Source organism: Prunus dulcis, chromosome 4 (genome assembly GCF_902201215.1).
Source record: "Prunus dulcis chromosome 4, ALMONDv2, whole genome shotgun sequence".
Taxonomy (NCBI): Eukaryota; Viridiplantae; Streptophyta; class Magnoliopsida; order Rosales; family Rosaceae; genus Prunus; species Prunus dulcis.
This window is the reverse complement of record NC_047653.1, coordinates 13030827-13049476: the sequence shown is the minus strand read 5'-3', so window position 1 is coordinate 13049476 and position 18650 is coordinate 13030827. Positions and strand designations below refer to the sequence as shown.

At 35.2% G+C, this 18650-nt stretch overlaps 3 protein-coding genes across 3 annotated transcripts; 1 reads left to right on the top strand and 2 right to left on the bottom strand.

Annotated features, from left to right (window-relative positions):
* Nucleotides 1–4837: 4837 nt before the first annotated feature.
* Nucleotides 4838–7156, bottom strand: LOC117625404 (transcription factor MYB1-like). Its single transcript, XM_034356959.1, has 4 exons — nucleotides 7091–7156; nucleotides 5508–5652; nucleotides 5250–5385; nucleotides 4838–5168 (listed from the first exon to the last, which is right to left on the bottom strand). Exons 1-4 carry the CDS (start codon nucleotides 7154–7156, stop codon nucleotides 4838–4840), a joined length of 678 nt encoding a protein of 225 aa, XP_034212850.1.
* Nucleotides 7157–12337: 5181 nt separating this feature from the next.
* LOC117624481 (polyubiquitin) lies at nucleotides 12338–14430 on the top strand. Its single transcript, XM_034355766.1, has 2 exons — nucleotides 12338–12469; nucleotides 13093–14430. Exons 1-2 carry the CDS (start codon nucleotides 12353–12355, stop codon nucleotides 14236–14238), a joined length of 1263 nt encoding a protein of 420 aa, XP_034211657.1. The 5' UTR covers nucleotides 12338–12352; the 3' UTR covers nucleotides 14239–14430.
* Nucleotides 14431–16739: 2309 nt separating this feature from the next.
* LOC117625403 (transcription factor MYB1-like) lies at nucleotides 16740–17722 on the bottom strand. The gene is made up of 3 exons (XM_034356958.1): nucleotides 17590–17722; nucleotides 17329–17458; nucleotides 16740–17151 (listed from the first exon to the last, which is right to left on the bottom strand). Exons 1-3 carry the CDS (start codon nucleotides 17720–17722, stop codon nucleotides 16740–16742), a joined length of 675 nt encoding a protein of 224 aa, XP_034212849.1.
* Nucleotides 17723–18650: the final 928 nt, after the last annotated feature.

The following is an 18650-nucleotide window of genomic DNA, read 5'->3' as shown; positions in this document are numbered from 1 at the left end:
TATTTGAACTATAAGGTGTAAAGAGGCAAAGAGGAAGTATTTTTTTCCATATCGTGCTACGGCAGTGCCGATCCTAAGTTATCAGCTTTGCATTGAGTTGATGATATTTTTTATACACATTCAGTGCCCAATGTAAATTTACAAGCCTTTACATCCTCCCACTGCAACAACTTTCGGTGACAATATATGTAAATTTAATATACATCTACCTTTACACACTACTATTATGAATGCTCTGAAGAGGCAAGCAGTGAACCATGGGCAACTCACACACCCACATCTACTCTTTCTTTTTATCTTTAATAATAATAAAAAATAAAAACGTCTTTTCCATTAAGATTTAGAAAATTATGAAAATTTTAATTTTCTTCTTGATGATGAAATCATATTGGAAAATATCATTTTTAAATCATTTCATGACCTATAGTGAGATTATGAGATCTACCGTATATTTGGTGTATAGCACAAAAAGAACAAATATACCAGTTTATTTTTCTATTGCTGAGCATTTTAATATTATTTTGCATGATGCATGGTGGACATTAGTTTACTAATTTCCTAGGTTGTTTAACCCAAAACATGCTTAAACATGTTATCAAGCAATCTTCCCACCCTCAAATTCTTTGTCCTTCATTAACCACCTATAAAAATATCATCAACTCTCGAGCCTAATTACCATCTAATTATAGTTAAAATCCAACCACAATGTCAAAGCTGACAACCCTACCAGCAACATTGTTCACAACCCTACTTCTGATTAGTACATTAATCAGTACTTATGAGGCTAATAGCACCACGATTAACAACGAACATCCTAATAATTGTACGAATTTTCAGACGGAGTTCCTCAGCAACTGTGATACGACGAGTCAACTCAATGCAACGCAACACAAGTTCACGAAGAATGTTGCCATCGGCTGGAGGTGTTGGATTTGCAGTGTCGTTGTAAAGAGTTGTTGCAGGTGGTTCAAAACTACAGGTTTTTGTTTACACAGGATAACTTGAGAGAAATGACGAGGGTTGCAAATAGGATGTCTTTTACTTGCAACTTGCCACCCTTGTATTGCTACTTCATGCTGATCGACACGGTGTTCGACCCTAAAAACAAAGCTTTCTTTTTATTCTCTTTCTTTTTTAATAAAATTTACACCGAAGAACAAAAGAATGCATGTTTGATACAAGTTTCTACAGAACGCAAGAAACTTCAATATGTCCCTCCCAAGAACAAAAGAATGCATGCCACAACTGTTACTAAAAATTGTGGTTTTTCCCTTTTTATAAAATTCTTATTCAAGACTTTTAGATATAAATAATATACAAAATAAATATTAAACAGTAAAGTAAAATAAAGAGCCAAGTAAACAAATAAATAAAACAAGTTAAGATTAAGAAAGCAAGCCTGTATAGTGAAAGCACGTCAAAGACGCTGTCCTAAAGCCTTTGTAGCCTCCCTACGTGCAGGTAATGACGGTCTACAAGACTCCAAGATACGACCCCAATACGCAGGCTTAAGATCCGCTATGAGCACGTTCACAGTCGGATAGAAAACTCCAAGCCACAGAACCGTTGCCCAAAAATAATATAGAAAGTATGGAATATGTGAAAGTATGAGAATAGAGAAATCTGATTGTAGTGTATTTTAAAATGTGAAGGAGGAGTGGCCTTTTATAGGCATCCAAAACTCGTAACCTCCAAACACATTTAACCATAAAAGTTGGTGGCAATGAATAGAAAATAAAAACTGAAAATTAAACAATTTGTAACTCCTATAATAAATAAAAGAAACTAGTCAAAAATTAAAACAGAAAATAAAACGTTTTAAAATTTAAAATCCTTTCAAATAATAACAACAACTACACCTGAGAATAGGGACGGACTCACAGTTGAGTTAATGTGGTCAAATGACCTTATGAACTTTATGAAAATAAGCTTGGAGGTCCTCTTAAGCTAATTGTGCGACCCCATGAAATTCCCTCCACCTGTTTGATATTTGATCTGAAGGAAAGGCTTGCTGTGCGAGGAACGATGTGTCGTTTTGGCCCAAGGCTTGCTCTCGAGGAATGCTGTATAATACGTGAATTTTATGTGTCTTATTGAGATTTTTGTAAAAAATACATGTATTAAACATGAGAAATACTTGCGTACATGTATAATGTTGGTTTTTGCAAGGCATTGCAAATATGTTTGAGTTGAAATTAGTCCCACATTGGAAAACTAGAGTTCCTTGAAGGTCTTTATAAGACCCACTCTTGGAAATAGAACAGTTAAGACTCAAACAAGTTCACAAAAGACTTAATAAATATAAATTAATTATTTTGGTGGACTTTTTCTTTAATGTTTTAATATTAAATAATAATAAAAATATAATTACTAATTAAAGTAATTAGAAAAGGCTAAGATATTACTTAATTATATATACATATATATATATATTAAATTAAAGAAGTAGGCCAAAAAATAAAAGTAAGGAAACAAATTTCATATCTTTAAAATTAAAAAATTAAAAAAAAAACCTCTCCTAACTAAAGTTCGTCAACAGAGGTCTTTGTCGACGAAATTAACGAAATAAATTTTCTTTTTAAACAGTATAGCCGTGCGGCTATACTGTTCATATATTTAAAAAAGAACGCACCCAACGCCTAGTGCCACGTGTCAAAAAGGTAAAGCCGTGCGGCTATACTATTTTCAAAAACAATTTAAAAAAAGGGGTCTAGCCGGAAGGCTGTACTATTTTTTTTTAAAAAGAAGAAAAAAAAAACCCACTTATTTGCATTAGTTTATACTTTATAGATCTTAATTTGCTAGTTTCAACGTATCCAAAGTAGATATTAATCTTCTACTATATAATATTTCAATATATATTTTATAACATATATTATTCTTATTCCATAATATGTGAGAATTATTTGTATAATACGTAAATTTTATGTGTCTTACTAAAAATTTTGTAAAAAATACGTGTATTAAATGTTAGAAATACGTACGTAAATGTACAATACGACTATTGTACGTTTGCTTTTAAAAAAAACTGAGACATGTATAGAACACTAATGTATTATTGAAAAATATATGTGTATATATATGTAAAAGGCTTTGCTTTAAATATAATTTATTTAAATAGTATAGGGGTACAGCTGCGCTTTTATACTATTTTTTTTTAAATACACAGAGTATAGCCGCCTGGCTATATGATTTCTTTAAAGACTTTTGAAAAACCGTGTATAGCTGCTCGGCTATACTACTTCTGTTTTTTAAAAAAATAGAAAATTTGATTTTTTTAATTTATTTTTAAAACAGAGTATAGCTGAAACGGCTATACTATTTCTTTATAGAAAATTTTAAAACCGAGTATAGCCGGTCGGCTATACTATTTAAAAAAGGGAAACCTTGTACAGCCGAACGGCTATACTATTTCTAAAACCACAGTATAGCCGCACGGCTATACTAATTTTCAAAGAAAATTTAAAAACAGAGTATCGCCGCGCGGCCCTACTATTTGAAAATTTTAGAAAAACCGAGTACAGCCGCGCGACTGTACTATTTCTTTGGAAAAAAAAAAAGAGTATAGCCCCTCGGCTGTACTATTTCGTTAGAAAACATTAGAAATACCGATATTTTCTTTTTTTAATAGTATAGCCGTTCGGCTATACTATTTCTTTTTAAAAAATTAGAAAACCGGGTATAGCCGCGCGGCTATACTATTTATTTGAAAAATATTCAAAAACCCGAGTATAGCCGGCCCGGCTATACGATTTCTTTTAAAAAAAAATTGACCCTTGCAGATTATAACATTCAGGAGTAGTCCACCCTCCACCTTGTCCTCCGTCTTCGTGGTGGTTTCTGATTTGTGAGAGATGCTTGTGGTGCCTTTCATCTTGGTTTGCAGAGCTCTCATTTTATTACCTGTTTTTTATACTCGTAATTAGTTAATGAATGCCAATGTATTCTTTTACATATGGTACCGGTTTTAGAAAGTAAATTTGACATTTGTTAAATGTTGAGAGCTAGCTGTTATTTCCCAATAATATACAAACGCAGTCATGCATAGAATGATCCCTACATTAATCTCCTGCATAATTACAAGATTAACAAACACAAAAATTAAATTACCATTTACATACCAAACCCTTGATGCACTAATTCTCTGTGGATGGATGGTGCAGAAAAACAAAGCTTGTTTTTTTTTTTTTCCTCATGAGATAGGGGAATAAAACCTCAAAGAAAAACGACAACTAACTAATACAGATCAAGCGAAACCTAACAACGCCTAATAAATTATTCACCACAAAGTGTTCTTTTTTATTTTCTTTCTTTTTTAATAAAATTTACACTGAAGAACAAAAGAATGCATGTTTGATACAAGTTTGTAGGCAATAACGCAAGAAACTTCAACATGTCCCAAGAAATTAACCAACCAACACAGAGCCACTCTGCAAATTTATGATAAATATCGCTGTTATCTAAATCAGTCACCGCCAATATTTCAGAACTTGGTCATTATTGGTTCCAATTCCAATTGAGTGATTCGAGTCCACCATTTTTTCCATTTTCAGACTACATTATTGACCACTTTTCTAATTGGCTAATAAATATAGTAAAAATAACATTATTGTTTAACAGATTGCTCACACAAAGTGTTTTTCTTAATATCTAAATATGGGCACTTTTTTGTCTCACTGTCGTGCCTTATTCCTACTGATTACAGTTTCATACATAAGTAAAAATAATTTATCAAAAACACAAAAATAAAATATTTTGCACACATATCAAAATATGATTAACATAAAAGTAGAAATTTATTCCGTTATTGTGAAAGTTGGCCGGCAATATCCTCCTTTCAATACTCTCCATTGTTTCCGGAGTCGCGCAAAAGGTCATTGATGAAATTATCCAAATCCCTTAAGAACGAGTTCTCATGATCTTTTCTCACAGAACCAGGAAGAGTTGCATCTGCTGCATTCTCAACCATTTGATCATGATCATGATCATCATGCGATGGGATCATGGGAGAAGCCTTTGTGCAATTGAATGTGTTAATGCCACGTCGATTATTAGGGTTAATCTTGATGCCACATCGTCCTTCCTCTAGAACCCTCTTGCTCAAATTAATATTCCAGAAGTTCTTGATTTCATTATCTGTCCGACCTGGTAATCTTCCCATAACCATAATGTTAATTCAGATAGATAAACATTATTGAACTTATAAATAAGTATTAATAGCTTGGAAGACCATATGACGTGTCAATATGTCATACTTGTTTCCAAGAAGCTTGTGCATTCTGATAATAAGGTCTTCTTCTTCGGGAGAAATGTTGCCTCTCTTGACATCAGGCCTAAGATAATTCAACCATCGCAGTCTGGACCTTTTCCCACTCCGGTTCAACCCTACAAGAAGAAACAGATGTTATAAGAAACTAAATACTTTTATATACGTAAATAAAATAAAATTAAAATGGTCGATCTCGAAATATATATATATATATATATATATATATATATATACGAACCAGTTTTTTTAGCAACATGGCTCCATTTTCCTTCTCCATGTGTTTTGATGTAGTCAGCAAGGACTTTGTCTTCCTCAGCACACCATGCTCCTCTCTTTTGCCCGTCTTTATCACAGGAAGGTTTCCTCCCTCTCTCTCTCTCTCTCTGAGTATTTGAATTTCAAACACAAATTACTCAAAGGAGAAGAAGATATCCCAGCATGTTGGGTATATATATGGTCTGTGTGCCTGCCTGAGAGGAACATATATATAGGTCCCTTTTTACTTGAATTTCCTAACAATATATAAACCAAAACGAAATAGCTACAACAATTTAAGGGGAAAAAAAAGGGCAAACGAAATATCCACAACGTGTGCTGGCAGTGGCACCGCCATCTTCAATGACTCTGCTATCTCAGTCAGTCTCATGAGCTATGCTGATCTGATCTGATCTCAGAGCATTATATATGGATAGATCAACCCCCAGGTAAAAATTATGCTAATTAGTCTTTTTTTACCACAATTAATTAAACTTTCCAAAATCAAACCTTTTTTTTTTCTTTTTTTTTTTCTTTCGGCATAGCCTCTTTTTCTAGTTATTATACTGAGTTTTGTTTTGAAGAGAAAATGCATGTTCAAATAATGATAGAGGAATCACATTAATTTTCTTGACCAAATTATAACTGCTCATATAATAATTGATCTAAATACGTTCAACTAAGGTGGCCAAAAAGTGCAGACATTGGTTTAACCAAGTTGATTAGAATGGATGTACCTCTGCACCCAAGTTCGAATCCCCCACACACCCTGTAATTTAAATTAAATTAAAATAAAATATCGTTTCTTTAAAAATGAAAAATAAAACAAGTAGCCAAAAAGTATAATCTTTTTAGAATATATAATTTATTATGCGAGTTTTTCTTACTTTAGCTCGTGAGTCGTGACATAAGTTGTTCTAACATTTCACGGTGCAGTGTATATGCAAGCTATATGCTATATACATGACATTTGGTATAACTTCTAATTTTGCTAAGCTCAAAAGACTTCAGAGAGATTGAAAAAGAAAATAGAGGCGAAGAACAAGGAGAAAACAAGGAAATATATCTTTTTATTCAACAATTGTTGTTCATCTTTTTAGTATTAAACCTATTCGAACAAATGGAAATTAAATGTCACTAAACCAAATAATTAAAAAGATAAATTCCGATATTAATACCGGCCAAATGTTGTAGTAAAATCGAATGAGTAAGTAGACAATATGAATCCATGTGCAAAGAGCCAGTGATTGGACCACCCCTCTTGTTTAAGGGAAAACAGAACCGCGTGGGGACTGACTAATATATAAACATATATGTGTATACATTTTGCTGTATTGTTGTAAAAAAGTGCACAAATTATTTTTTAGGGTTACTTAATAATGTATTTCAACAATTAGAATTGTCTATGTTTTAAGTTATCCTTGCAAAAGTCATCTAAATCCGAAATTGTTTAATCATTAAAATTATTATTCTTGATCTGTAGGTTATTTGATCTTTTAACACGATAATTATATATTATATATGAATTAATGGATCATAATTTTCATCAATTCTGTCTAAACCTACATGCATGACAGGACCTGCTTCGGAATTCTTTGGAAACCGGGACGAATTCCCTTTATTTATCGACATCACCCCGATGCCGGACCCACTTACTAAAAAAAAAAAAAAAGAGACTTCCTACTAATATTTTGGCAGAGTCTCCCCTGTAAATTGAACATTTCCCAAAATTCAACATGTTCAAAAATCACAGTTTAATAACCCAACCGGCAGCATGCTTTTAAAGTGAATAAACAGTTTACAACAAAGGCCTCTGGCCTCATAAATCAAACTCTACTATGGGCGACAACAGAGCATATCTAAAGAATTCAATTACAACAAGAACGAAGTTTAAAGGGAATTAAATGAAGAAAGAGTCCTACGAAGGCTCAAGGCTTGGAAGCACACGATCCGGCTCTGCTGCCGACCTCAGTCAACTACTAGCTGGGGGGTGCTAAACAGAAAAGTGTGAGTGGACAAAAATAAAGTTCAGTTCAGTGTAAACCAATATAATATAACCCCACCGATTATAAAACCATGCAAGAAATCCAAATGCATCCCAAAACCATCATAATTAAGTATATACATAGCAAGTTAAAACAACACCGAATGCCAAGTCCGAAATCCATAAAGAACACTTTACAAACCCATCATTCAAATATTATAAGTCCCAAAACCAAACTCTCGAAAGCGTACCCCTTGGCACGATTGGCAAGGAAGTATCCTCACCGAAAAACAAGAACAAATGAGTATATTATATACATATATATAATATAAATATGACAATCACCTAGTTGTACCGGAGAAACAATCAAACTGGGGGATTGTTTGACTAGTCACCATGACAGAGTCCTCATGAAGAGTCCTCAATTCACCATGTGACTAGGGAACGAGCCGTCCAACTGGGGGACTAACTCTCAGCCAGCACGTACAGCCGAGACCCTCAAAATTGTACGCCTGTGACCAGTCCTATGCGCGCAGACTACCCAATCAATGGTCTACAACAACATCCCGTCAAGGATGCCCCGGGTTCCGACATTTCCAAATATCTCAAGTTTCCATTTCCAAGTTCCAAATCCGGGGGAGGTACATAGGGTAGTGCTTATAGCACTCTAAACAGACATTCTATACTTACAACTGTCCAACATCTCATATCAACAACCCAAGTACCCCACACATAGCCAAAACATATATAGAAATTCTCAAAATCCATATATATATATACTCAAGATACTCAAATATGTCAAAACCCAAAATATATTGCCGATGCATCAATAAAAATATCAATTTCAACAATTGAATAAATAATATATCCAATATACAATTTAAAATATTATGCATAATATTTCCCATCATAAAATTATGCATAAGATTTGAAAACAAAGTTCACTCACAAATAGTCCCAAGCTGTCCGACCCTGATAGGGTCCCGTCTACTGGGTACGAGCGGTCGGAGCACCTATTTCGAGATACGAACCCTTAATTAATGTAAAATTACTTCAAAATAGAATCCACAAATTAAATACTAATTTCCCCAAGTTCCCAGTGCGTGTACGGTGAACGAGGTATTCTCAGGTCCATCTACACGTTAGAAAATACATCTTGAAAATTTAATCAGAAAAGAACGGTTATCATAAACCACAACTTCGAATCATTGAATCGGAACAACCGGGTCTCCGATTCACGATCCGCAAAATCCTACACGATCCTAGGAGTGCCTAGATTAACATATTTTAATTTGGAAGCGATCCAACGGCCAGAACCTATCAAACCCGGATAACGCACAATATGTGAAATCCATTCGATAGTCAAATGATATCCGAATTGAAATCCGAGCACGCCTACGCCCTCATGACAACGTGAGGATTACAACAGGATAAAACGTGGCTTTACCACTCTAGCCCACGCACCGCCACACGTGCCAGCAGAGCGTGGGTGTGTAGAGTAATTTTCGGCGACGGAAAAACTCCACATCGCGATCCATCCTTCCTACCCAAGCTACTACTCGAGACGAGAATCAATTTATTCAACTACGGGGAGGTCCAATTCGGACGGCAACCGGCCGAAATTTTACTTTGAAATCCGGCCAAAACCTAGTTTTCAAATTGGTTTCCCAAATTCAAAATCGATCCAATCCTAAGCAATAGACAACTATAACAAATAAAAAGAGTAAGAACCCTCACCTGTTTCACCGGGTTTGGGCGGCAGAGGCGGCGGTGCAACGATAACCTATTCAAACCAGTCGATGATGCCGGCGAGAATCTAGTTTTTCGACTGGGAAAACGGGTGGTTCGGGTTCGGGGATTCAAGAGGAATCGATCAGGACCGGTCTCGGCCCTTGCTGTGGCCGGAATTGAGAGAAGCGAAGAGAGAGGGAAAGGATGTTGGGGGGAGAGAGAGAGAGAGAGAGAGAGAGAGAGAGAGAGAGAGAGAGAGAGAGAGAGAAATATGATTCAATAAAAACTCATTTTGAAATATTTACGATTTTGCCATTTATGATGTTTTGATCGTAACTTTTTCGTTACAACTCCGAATTGAGCTCACTACGTGTCTACGGACTCATCTCAGTACGATCTACCCAAAAATACCAAACATTGTCCCAAACTCTTTTTGGATAAGAAAATGACTAAAATACCCCTACCCCAAGGGTAATTTCGTAAATTCATATTTAATTAACTTAAATAATTTAATTTAGAGTTGAGGTGTTACAATGCATGCCTGGTCATTATCAAGAATTCTATAGTGAGGGCCTTATTAGATGAGGTTCTATCTCTTAATCATTTAAATTGGTTAGCCGTTGAATCAAATTAGTTAATTTAATCCAATAATTAAGAAGTAAGACCTCCTCTAAGGGCCTTGGCCTCACTATATAATAACTTCATGACACTCAGCAATTGAATCCAATATATCCAAGAAATCTCAGTGGACCAGCTACTTTTTTTGTGTGAGTCTCCTCGCCTAAAAAAGAAAAGAAAAAAATCGGTGCACTTCAGCTATAGAGGGGCACAAGGCCCAAGCAACACAGTTAAGCCCATCGGCCTATACAACTTAGCTACGAGCATTTTCATTCATTTGCTATGACAAAGAGCAAGGGTAAGTAAGGATGGTTACTGTTCACATGAATGGTATATGTCCTAGCAATGTATTCTTTGCTTTTGCATCCATTGTCATGGCAACCCAAGGGCAATTACTATTCATATGAAATTTTTTATAAATATTTATACGTATGAGATTAATAAAGAAAAAATTGCTAGGTATTTATTTTTAAAAAAATAAAGGATTTTTTTGGTATTTTTTTATTTTTTTTAAAAAAAATATTATTGGCTAGCGTCAACGCTGACATCATTGCCCTCAACCAGCTTGGCATGTTCTTGCCTTCGGACCAGCCCAGTCTTAGTGGAGCTCACCATTTACCGGGCTGGATTTGATGGTGGAGTGTGTTTTTGTAGCCCAAATAGCCTTTTGCCCTGACAATCCAAACCGGTGGAACTTCTCTAAGATCCAAAGAGAAACTCAAAACTCTCTACAAACATATTCTTCTTTCTATATATATATTCAATTTGGGAATAACTTATAATTGCGCAGACATAAAAAAATAAGTGTTGTAAATATCAATAAATATTGGGGGGAGGGTCCATTTGGTCCCGTTATGTAAAAGGGGTCCATTCGGTCCCGTTATGTAATTAATTTTTAATTAAATTCCTTAATCACGTAAAAAATGAGTAAATTTGGGCGTAGCTTAAACGTTATGGATTTTAAATGATAAGGAAAGACACACCTAAGGAAAATTTCTCTCACACACAATCAACATGTCATGGGGATTCAAATCTAAGATCTCTCGTCTGCAAATTAATGCCTTTTTACCACTAGACTAGACTCCGTTGACTACAAAATTCTTTCTTTTTCTCTCTATTCTCTCTCTTTTTCTTTTTCTTTTTTCTTTTTTTTTTAAACACAAACAATTGAATTTAGGGGAAAAAAAAGTGTTCATTTGCATAAAAAATTATGTACTGATAAGCATAAAGTAAAAAAATTAAAAAAAAAATCTAGGATATATTGCGCTTAGTGCTTTCAAGATATGATTTATATTTTTTTATTTTTATAGAAGGGCAATAGAATTTTATTAGATAAATAAGAATAAAGAGTACAAAGAACATAGACTGTAAAGGAAGTCATACCAATAAAAATATAGCAACCATGGGTAAAACTTCCCTAGTGACCAAGCCAGCCGAAAAGCTGAAATGATCTGGAGAGAACTACACTCTTAAATACCTTTTCTAAAACCCCTTTCAACCACCATAACATCCCCGAATCTAGTCCAATGACATAAAAGACATGAACTAACAACTAATCGACATGACTTTCTAAAAGAGACTATGAATACTTAGCAAACTCAACTAAGTTTTGGAATTTATTGACTAACTAAACTAAAATAATTAAAAAAAACTACGTCAACAAAAGGAAAACCAACCGCCGCTAATCTTCCTTCGGAGCATGAAATAAAGAGTGCGAGCCCATATTTGAGACAGTAGATCTGCCAAAAGAAGAGTATATTGGCATAGGTCTACCAACATCCGAAGCACACTAAAGATCCAAGGAGATCCATCTGAAGCGTTATCTCTCTCTCTCTCTCTCTCTCTCTCTCTCATATAATAATGTTTTAGTTGTTGATTGCTTTGTGAGATGGTTTACTTTGTGCTGGTAAGAAAAGCATTCTTTAGCCTTTGGTGAATGAAGATTTCAAACTTTTGATTGATTGCTTATTGGGGGCTTATTGGATTCATTGGCGATCACTGATGATCATTCGAGACATCCAGTTCATTTACCAACGTTTCGATGTTGGGCAGTTTCAACACAATTTTAGAAAGGCGGACTTTGTTGTTGATGCATTAGCAAATTAGGACCATTTAATCTTTAATTGTCATATTTGGGAAGACACCCTGCACATATAGAGCCTGTTTTTAATTTTAATAGGATTCAAAATTTAAACAAAAATGTTAATTATATCACATTTACATAACCCCTATCGTATAAAAAAAATAAAAGAATAACCTTTATTATATTGGTGGGCTCCCCGAGTAATATGCCTAGCAGTATCCTTTCCGTGCTTCGCTAAAATACCAATGTGGACGGGAGAGGCCCTGCACCTAACTTTTCTATCTTCTCATGAGAAAATTCGCGAACCTTGCCGTGCCTGCCAGGGAAATGAGTCAATCTTGACACGTGGCGCAGTCCCATTGGGTTGGGTTTTAACGTCACCGTCATTAAGTCGGCAATTGGTCCTATATAAATGAAGGCGCTTTTCGATGCCAAGCCCTCCATCGTTGAAGAAAGAAAAAGCAAAGTGAAATACTTGAAGCTCATCAAAGTCTCATCAAAGTTCTCTCTTAACTCTCTCTCCCTCAAGGTTCGTATTTCCTATGTTGCTGATCTGTTTCTTTAATATTTTCTTCAGTTTGATTTTGTAATCGTATCGTTGTTAATGATCAAGATGCCAATTTGTTGTTTTTAATTTCGTCAATATTTTCTTTGGTTCGACTGTTTAATTATGTCGTTGTTAATAATCAAGATGCCTTTTTTTTTTTTAATAATCAATTTGTGTACAAAAATTGGTTAGAATCTTCTAGATCTGTATGAAATCCTAAATCTTCGCCTGATTTAATCAATTACTTTCGAGGAACAAGTTATGTTTAATTGTATGAATTCCAAGGAACAATAGAAAACTATCAGATACAAGTTGCAATTTTGATTTTGGGGTTTGCTTTGTATTATAATATGCAGCTCTCCGCGAAAAATTTTGCATCAATTTTTTTGTTTGGTTATTTGATTGTACAGGAAATTGTTAATTGGTTGCTGTTAACAATCAAGATATGGCAGAGAACTGTTTCGAATCATTCCATATATTTGTGAAATAAGTTTTGTTGATAAAATTGTGTATTGTTGTCTGATTTTAACAAATCACATTACAAGATGCAATTTTGTTTATGTCAAGAAACAAATCTGATTCATGATTGTTTTCTATATATACAGATGCAGATCTTTGTGAAAACCCTCACCGGAAAGACCATCACCCTCGAGGTTGAAAGCTCTGACACGATCGACAATGTCAAGGCCAAGATCCAAGACAAGGAGGGAATTCCCCCAGACCAGCAGAGGCTGATCTTCGCTGGCAAGCAGCTTGAGGATGGTCGCACCCTCGCTGACTACAACATCCAGAAGGAGTCCACCCTCCATCTGGTGCTCCGACTCCGCGGTGGAATGCAAATCTTTGTCAAGACTCTCACCGGAAAGACCATCACTTTGGAGGTTGAGAGCTCCGACACGATTGATAACGTCAAGGCTAAGATCCAAGACAAAGAGGGCATCCCACCAGACCAGCAGAGGCTCATCTTTGCTGGGAAGCAGCTTGAGGATGGCCGCACCCTAGCTGATTACAATATCCAAAAGGAATCAACCCTTCACTTAGTGCTTCGTCTTCGTGGGGGTATGCAAATCTTTGTCAAGACACTAACTGGGAAGACGATAACCTTGGAGGTTGAAAGCTCGGATACCATAGATAATGTCAAGGCAAAAATTCAGGATAAGGAAGGCATTCCCCCGGACCAGCAGAGGCTAATCTTCGCTGGTAAGCAGCTTGAGGATGGCCGCACCCTTGCTGATTATAACATCCAAAAGGAATCAACTTTGCACCTGGTGCTTCGGTTGCGTGGTGGTATGCAAATCTTTGTGAAAACTTTGACTGGGAAGACAATTACTTTGGAAGTGGAAAGCTCAGATACTATTGACAATGTGAAGGCTAAAATCCAGGACAAGGAGGGTATCCCTCCAGACCAGCAGAGGTTGATTTTTGCAGGCAAGCAGCTGGAGGATGGAAGGACCCTTGCCGACTACAACATTCAAAAGGAGTCGACCCTGCACTTGGTGCTCCGTCTGCGTGGTGGGATGCAGATCTTTGTGAAGACCCTCACTGGGAAGACGATAACTCTGGAGGTGGAGAGTTCTGATACCATTGATAATGTGAAAGCTAAGATTCAGGACAAGGAGGGCATTCCTCCGGACCAGCAAAGGCTCATCTTTGCTGGTAAGCAGCTGGAGGACGGGAGGACTCTTGCAGATTACAACATTCAGAAGGAGTCTACCCTTCACCTTGTCCTTCGTCTCCGTGGCGGTTTCTGAATTCTGAATGATGCGTGGTTCCATGCTTGTCTGAGCAGTGAACAGTTATTTTCTTAAAAAAATTCTGTAATTTTATATTTCGAACTCTTTAATTGGCCAATGGATGGGTCACCAGAAACTATTTAGTTAATAAATAAAAATGCACTTCTGTTTGCATTTTGTATGTTTTAGTTTATATATCTGAATTGTTCCTTCATGTTGTGCTTGGATTGTTTGGATCGAAGGTGTGGTTCTGTTAAGTTCGCACTGATTGATTTCCTGAATCTGGTGCTGCTCACAATTTGTAAGCGGCTCTGATCTTCCTTGCCTTAGTAAGTGGCTCTGTTCTTCCTTCTCTGGGCCATGCTTGGTCTTGGATGATTATTGCGTGTAATTGTTTGTCTTGGCTGTCCTCCAGTCAACCGAACAGAATACAATTACTATCTGAAGATTGAACAACAAAAGAATGTTTCTAGACACAAGAAACTCCGACAAGTCCCAGGAAATTAATACCACAACTATAAGCATGAGTAAGAAGCTAAACTAGAAATATTCAGCTCTAAACATGTGTAACTATTGAATACATAGGTGTTTTAAATACTCGTATTTTTTACTTCGGCTACCCCAAGTTTACAATTCTAGCTCTGCCCCTATGTATATTACATATATCAAAAATCATATTGTCTATTCATTACAATCATAGTTGTCATCGACGAGTTTTCATATTATAAAATCGATGCATAATAGCCTCGTCATATATACTATTAAAAATGTCTTACTCAATATATGCAGCCAAACAATCGTTCATCTATAAATTCCAAATTTGATTCCGTAATCGATTCTTCACAATATTTATAGCAAAAAATATCCGCTCTAATTGCAACCGGTAGAATTAGTGCTAATGTCAAAAGCAAGACCAGCCGGTGAGGGGCGCTTAGAATAGGAAACGTGGGGTTTCGAGGAACAAGACAAGTCGGCTTGTGTTTTGGGAATTGTTTTGCAACAGTGAAGGGCGCTTTAGAATGCTTAACATGGGCTTTTGACTTGTGGGTAGAAGATAATTGTAAATATAAATAATATTTATAATTGTCCAATGGGTGTTCCGCATCACAAGAACTTGGGTTGGGCCTTATTTAAAATATGATAATATGCAAAGTAGCATACAATTTTTATTAAGGGTTAATCGTTTTATTAGTCCCTAAATTTAGATTTGATTTGTATTTGAGTATTTCAATTTTTAAAATAGTTTCCGTGGTCCTTTAACTTTAGTTTTGTTAAGACAAATGGTCCTGTCGTTAATTTTGTTAACTTTTCTGTTAAGTGAAGGGGTAAAATGGTATTTTTGTATCAAAATTGATTAAAATATGAATAAAAATTTAAAAAAATTTAAAAAAATTATAAAATTAAAATTAAACTCTCTCTCCCTCTTTATCCCGATTTCTACTCCCCAAAAACTTGATTTTTTTTTTTGGGTTTTTTTTTTGATTTGATTTTATTATTATTTTAAAGATATGATTTTTTATTCATTTTTTTGGTTTTAATATAAAAATACCATTTTGCCCATGCATTTAACAGAAAAAGTTAACAAAACTGACGGTAGGACCATTTGTCCAAACAAAACTAAAGTTAAAGGACCACAGGAACCATTTTGGAAATTGACGTACTCAAATGCAAATCGGGTCAAAATTCAAGGACTAATAAAACTATTAACCCTTTTTTTAATCATAAATTTGAGGGAAGGCCTAGGACCACCATGGTCCTATATGCAGCCTCTGCCTCGGGGATCGGTCTCGTATCAGTTTTTGTCTTGGAAAAGTCGGTCTAAATCGAACATAACCGGTTATGTTAAGTTTATTTATTCATTTATATCCAAAAGTATTAATAAGTTTAATTAATATTCAAATCACATTAGTAACTTCAAGTAATATCTATATATTTTAGCCAAATTAATACCTAAATGCCTTAGTTCCAATTTATACCCAATTAAATAACAACTATCCCAACTTCTTTTTCTTTTCGATGAACTATAAACCGTTGTCGTTGCACTTCCGTCTTTCTCTCTTTTCCACCTTTTTCTTTCCATTTCCCTTCGTCTTTAACTCTTCACCTCTTTCTCTATTCTACCTCTTTTGCTCTTCTTTTATCTTCTTCCTATTTTTCTCTTATTCACCTCTTCATGTTTTTATCATTCCAAACTCGAAATTGGCCGAACTGAATCGGAATCGCATAGGTCTAGTTTAGTTCAGTTATTCTAAACACTTTCTATGTAAGTCGAATCAAACTAGACCATCTATAAGTTTTGGTTTAGATTTAAATTCGTGAAAAAAATTAAACCGAACCAGATCATGAGTATCCACCCTAATTTATACAGTGAATATTTACAAAACCATTCAATATTATTCAAGATGTGGTTCGAGGATTGTGATGTCACTGCTATATTCAAATCAATAAAACATAATTTTCTATTAAAAAGAAAAATTGACATCCCTGAGAGGTATGGCGTGGCCATCAATATCCTCCATTCAATACTCCCTTTCTTGATCATCCACCACATAATTTTGATCTCCATTGATTTCGGACTCGTGCAAAACGTCATTGATGAAATTGTCCAAGTCCCTTAGAAAACTGCTAGACGAGATGTCATCAACGACTCTTTGATCTTGAATATTGACCCTTTGATCACCATCATGTAGATGATGATGCGATGGGATCATGGCAGCTGCCTTTGTGCAATTTAATGTTATACTTTGAATCACCTGAACCTGATCATCTTTAGCAGTACAATTACCACCTTCATCAGCGCCATCATTTTTAGCATTAATCTTGGTGCGACGTGGTCTTGCCTTTGGAACTCTCTTGCTCAAATTAATATTCCAAAAGTTCTTGATTTCATTGTCTGTCCGACCTGGTAATCTTCCAGCGATGAGGGACCACCTAATCATCACCTAATTAATTAGTATTCAACTTGAAAATATATTTAATATGCATCTTTGGGTTCATAGATATATTAATATGCATCTTTACGTACGTACGTTAGAGTAGTTTAGAATATATCGCTTTGTTAAAGAAGAAAAAAAATATATGACATGTCAATATGTCAACATGTCATACCTGTTTCCAAGAAGCTTGTGCATTCTGATAATGAGGTCTTCTTCTTCGGGAGAAATGTTGCCTCTCTTAACATCAGGCCTAAGATAATTCAACCATCGCAGTCTGCAACTTTTCCCACTCCGGTTCAACCCTACAAGTATATATAGTTAATTACATGAATGTATATTATCTCGAACAGATGTTATGAAACTAAATTCTTTTATATAAATAAAATGAAACCAAAATGGTCTATCGAAATGTCTGAATATGTATATTACCAACCAGTTTTCTTAGCAACATGGCTCCATTTTCCTTTTCCATGTGTTTTGATGTAGTCTACAAGGACTTTATCTTCCTTAGGACACCATGCTCCTCTTTTCACCACATCTTTATCACCGGATAGTTTTCTCCCCATATATATATATATATATATATATATATATATATATATATATATATCTACTTTCCCTTTCTCTCTGTGTGAGGCGTACACTTTTCTGTGTGGAGAATATATCTATGCACATTGGGTATATATGGTGTGTGTGCCTCAGGAACAAAGGTCCCACTTTCGAATCGAAGGCCCAAGAAACTAATATTCTTTTGGAGTTGAGATTAATTCATAAGATTTAACCGCACTGTTCCTTTTGTTGGAGAAATTATGAAATGATACTGTATTGTGCTCATTTGGTATAGCTTGTACAAATGTTATATGAATGAACAATATGATTTATATTTCCCTATTTTTAAGGAATATATCAATAAAATAACACTTATATTATAACACGTAGAGAAATTATATCACGTGATCATACTACACTTCCCATTCTTAGAAAAATTAATTAAACATGCACTCAACCTGACATAAGTACCCATTAATATTTAGATTTAACTTGGTCTTGCTAGGTATTTGCATGCCGATGAGAGAAAGGAAAACCCTAGACAACGGTGCCTTAAATGAATGTGCAGAAATGTCGATGTGTGCAACCGGACGTACTTTTTTTCTTCCATGTATTGAATGCTTACCAGTTCTGTAAAAACTTCATTAAAAACATTCTTATATTTTGAATGTACGAGTTAAAAACTAAAAACTAAAATTGAACTGTAATCGAAAATAGAGTAGCTAGCTGTACATATTTGTCACTTGACAAGAAAAACTCATTCCAATAATGATAAAGTGCTTCACACAACAAAAATAAAACAAAGAAAAAGGCAAATTTGTATAATAGGAACAAAAAGCAAGATAGCTCAGTATTGTAAGCCTTGTAAAAAGCCAGAGTCTCATAACAGTTGCAGTGGCAGCATCTCTACCATGTATCGGTCTCATGAGCTGTACTGATTTCAGA

Bases quoted from the DNA above. Each gene is read 5' to 3' on its own strand.
- LOC117625404 (XM_034356959.1), bottom strand. From the start codon at position 7,156: ATGTCGATAAATAAAGGGAATTCGTCCCGGTTTCCAAAGAATTCCGAA. The intron at 5,386-5,507 runs GTTCGTATATAT...TTCTTCTTGTAG, and splicing joins CCATGTTGCTAAAAAAACTG to GGTTGAACCGGAGTGGGAAA. The intron at 5,169-5,249 runs CATATTGACACG...CTGAATTAACAT, and splicing joins CTTCTTGGAAACAAGTATGA to TATGGTTATGGGAAGATTAC.
- LOC117624481 (XM_034355766.1), top strand. From the start codon at position 12,353: ATGAAGGCGCTTTTCGATGCCAAGCCCTCCATCGTTGAAGAAAGAAAA. The intron at 12,470-13,092 runs GTTCGTATTTCC...CTATATATACAG, and splicing joins TTAACTCTCTCTCCCTCAAG to ATGCAGATCTTTGTGAAAAC.
- LOC117625403 (XM_034356958.1), bottom strand. From the start codon at position 17,722: ATGGGGAGAAAACTATCCGGTGATAAAGATGTGGTGAAAAGAGGAGCA. The intron at 17,459-17,589 runs GTTGGTAATATA...ATATACTTGTAG, and splicing joins CCATGTTGCTAAGAAAACTG to GGTTGAACCGGAGTGGGAAA. The intron at 17,152-17,328 runs GTATGACATGTT...GGTGATGATTAG, and splicing joins CACAAGCTTCTTGGAAACAG to GTGGTCCCTCATCGCTGGAA.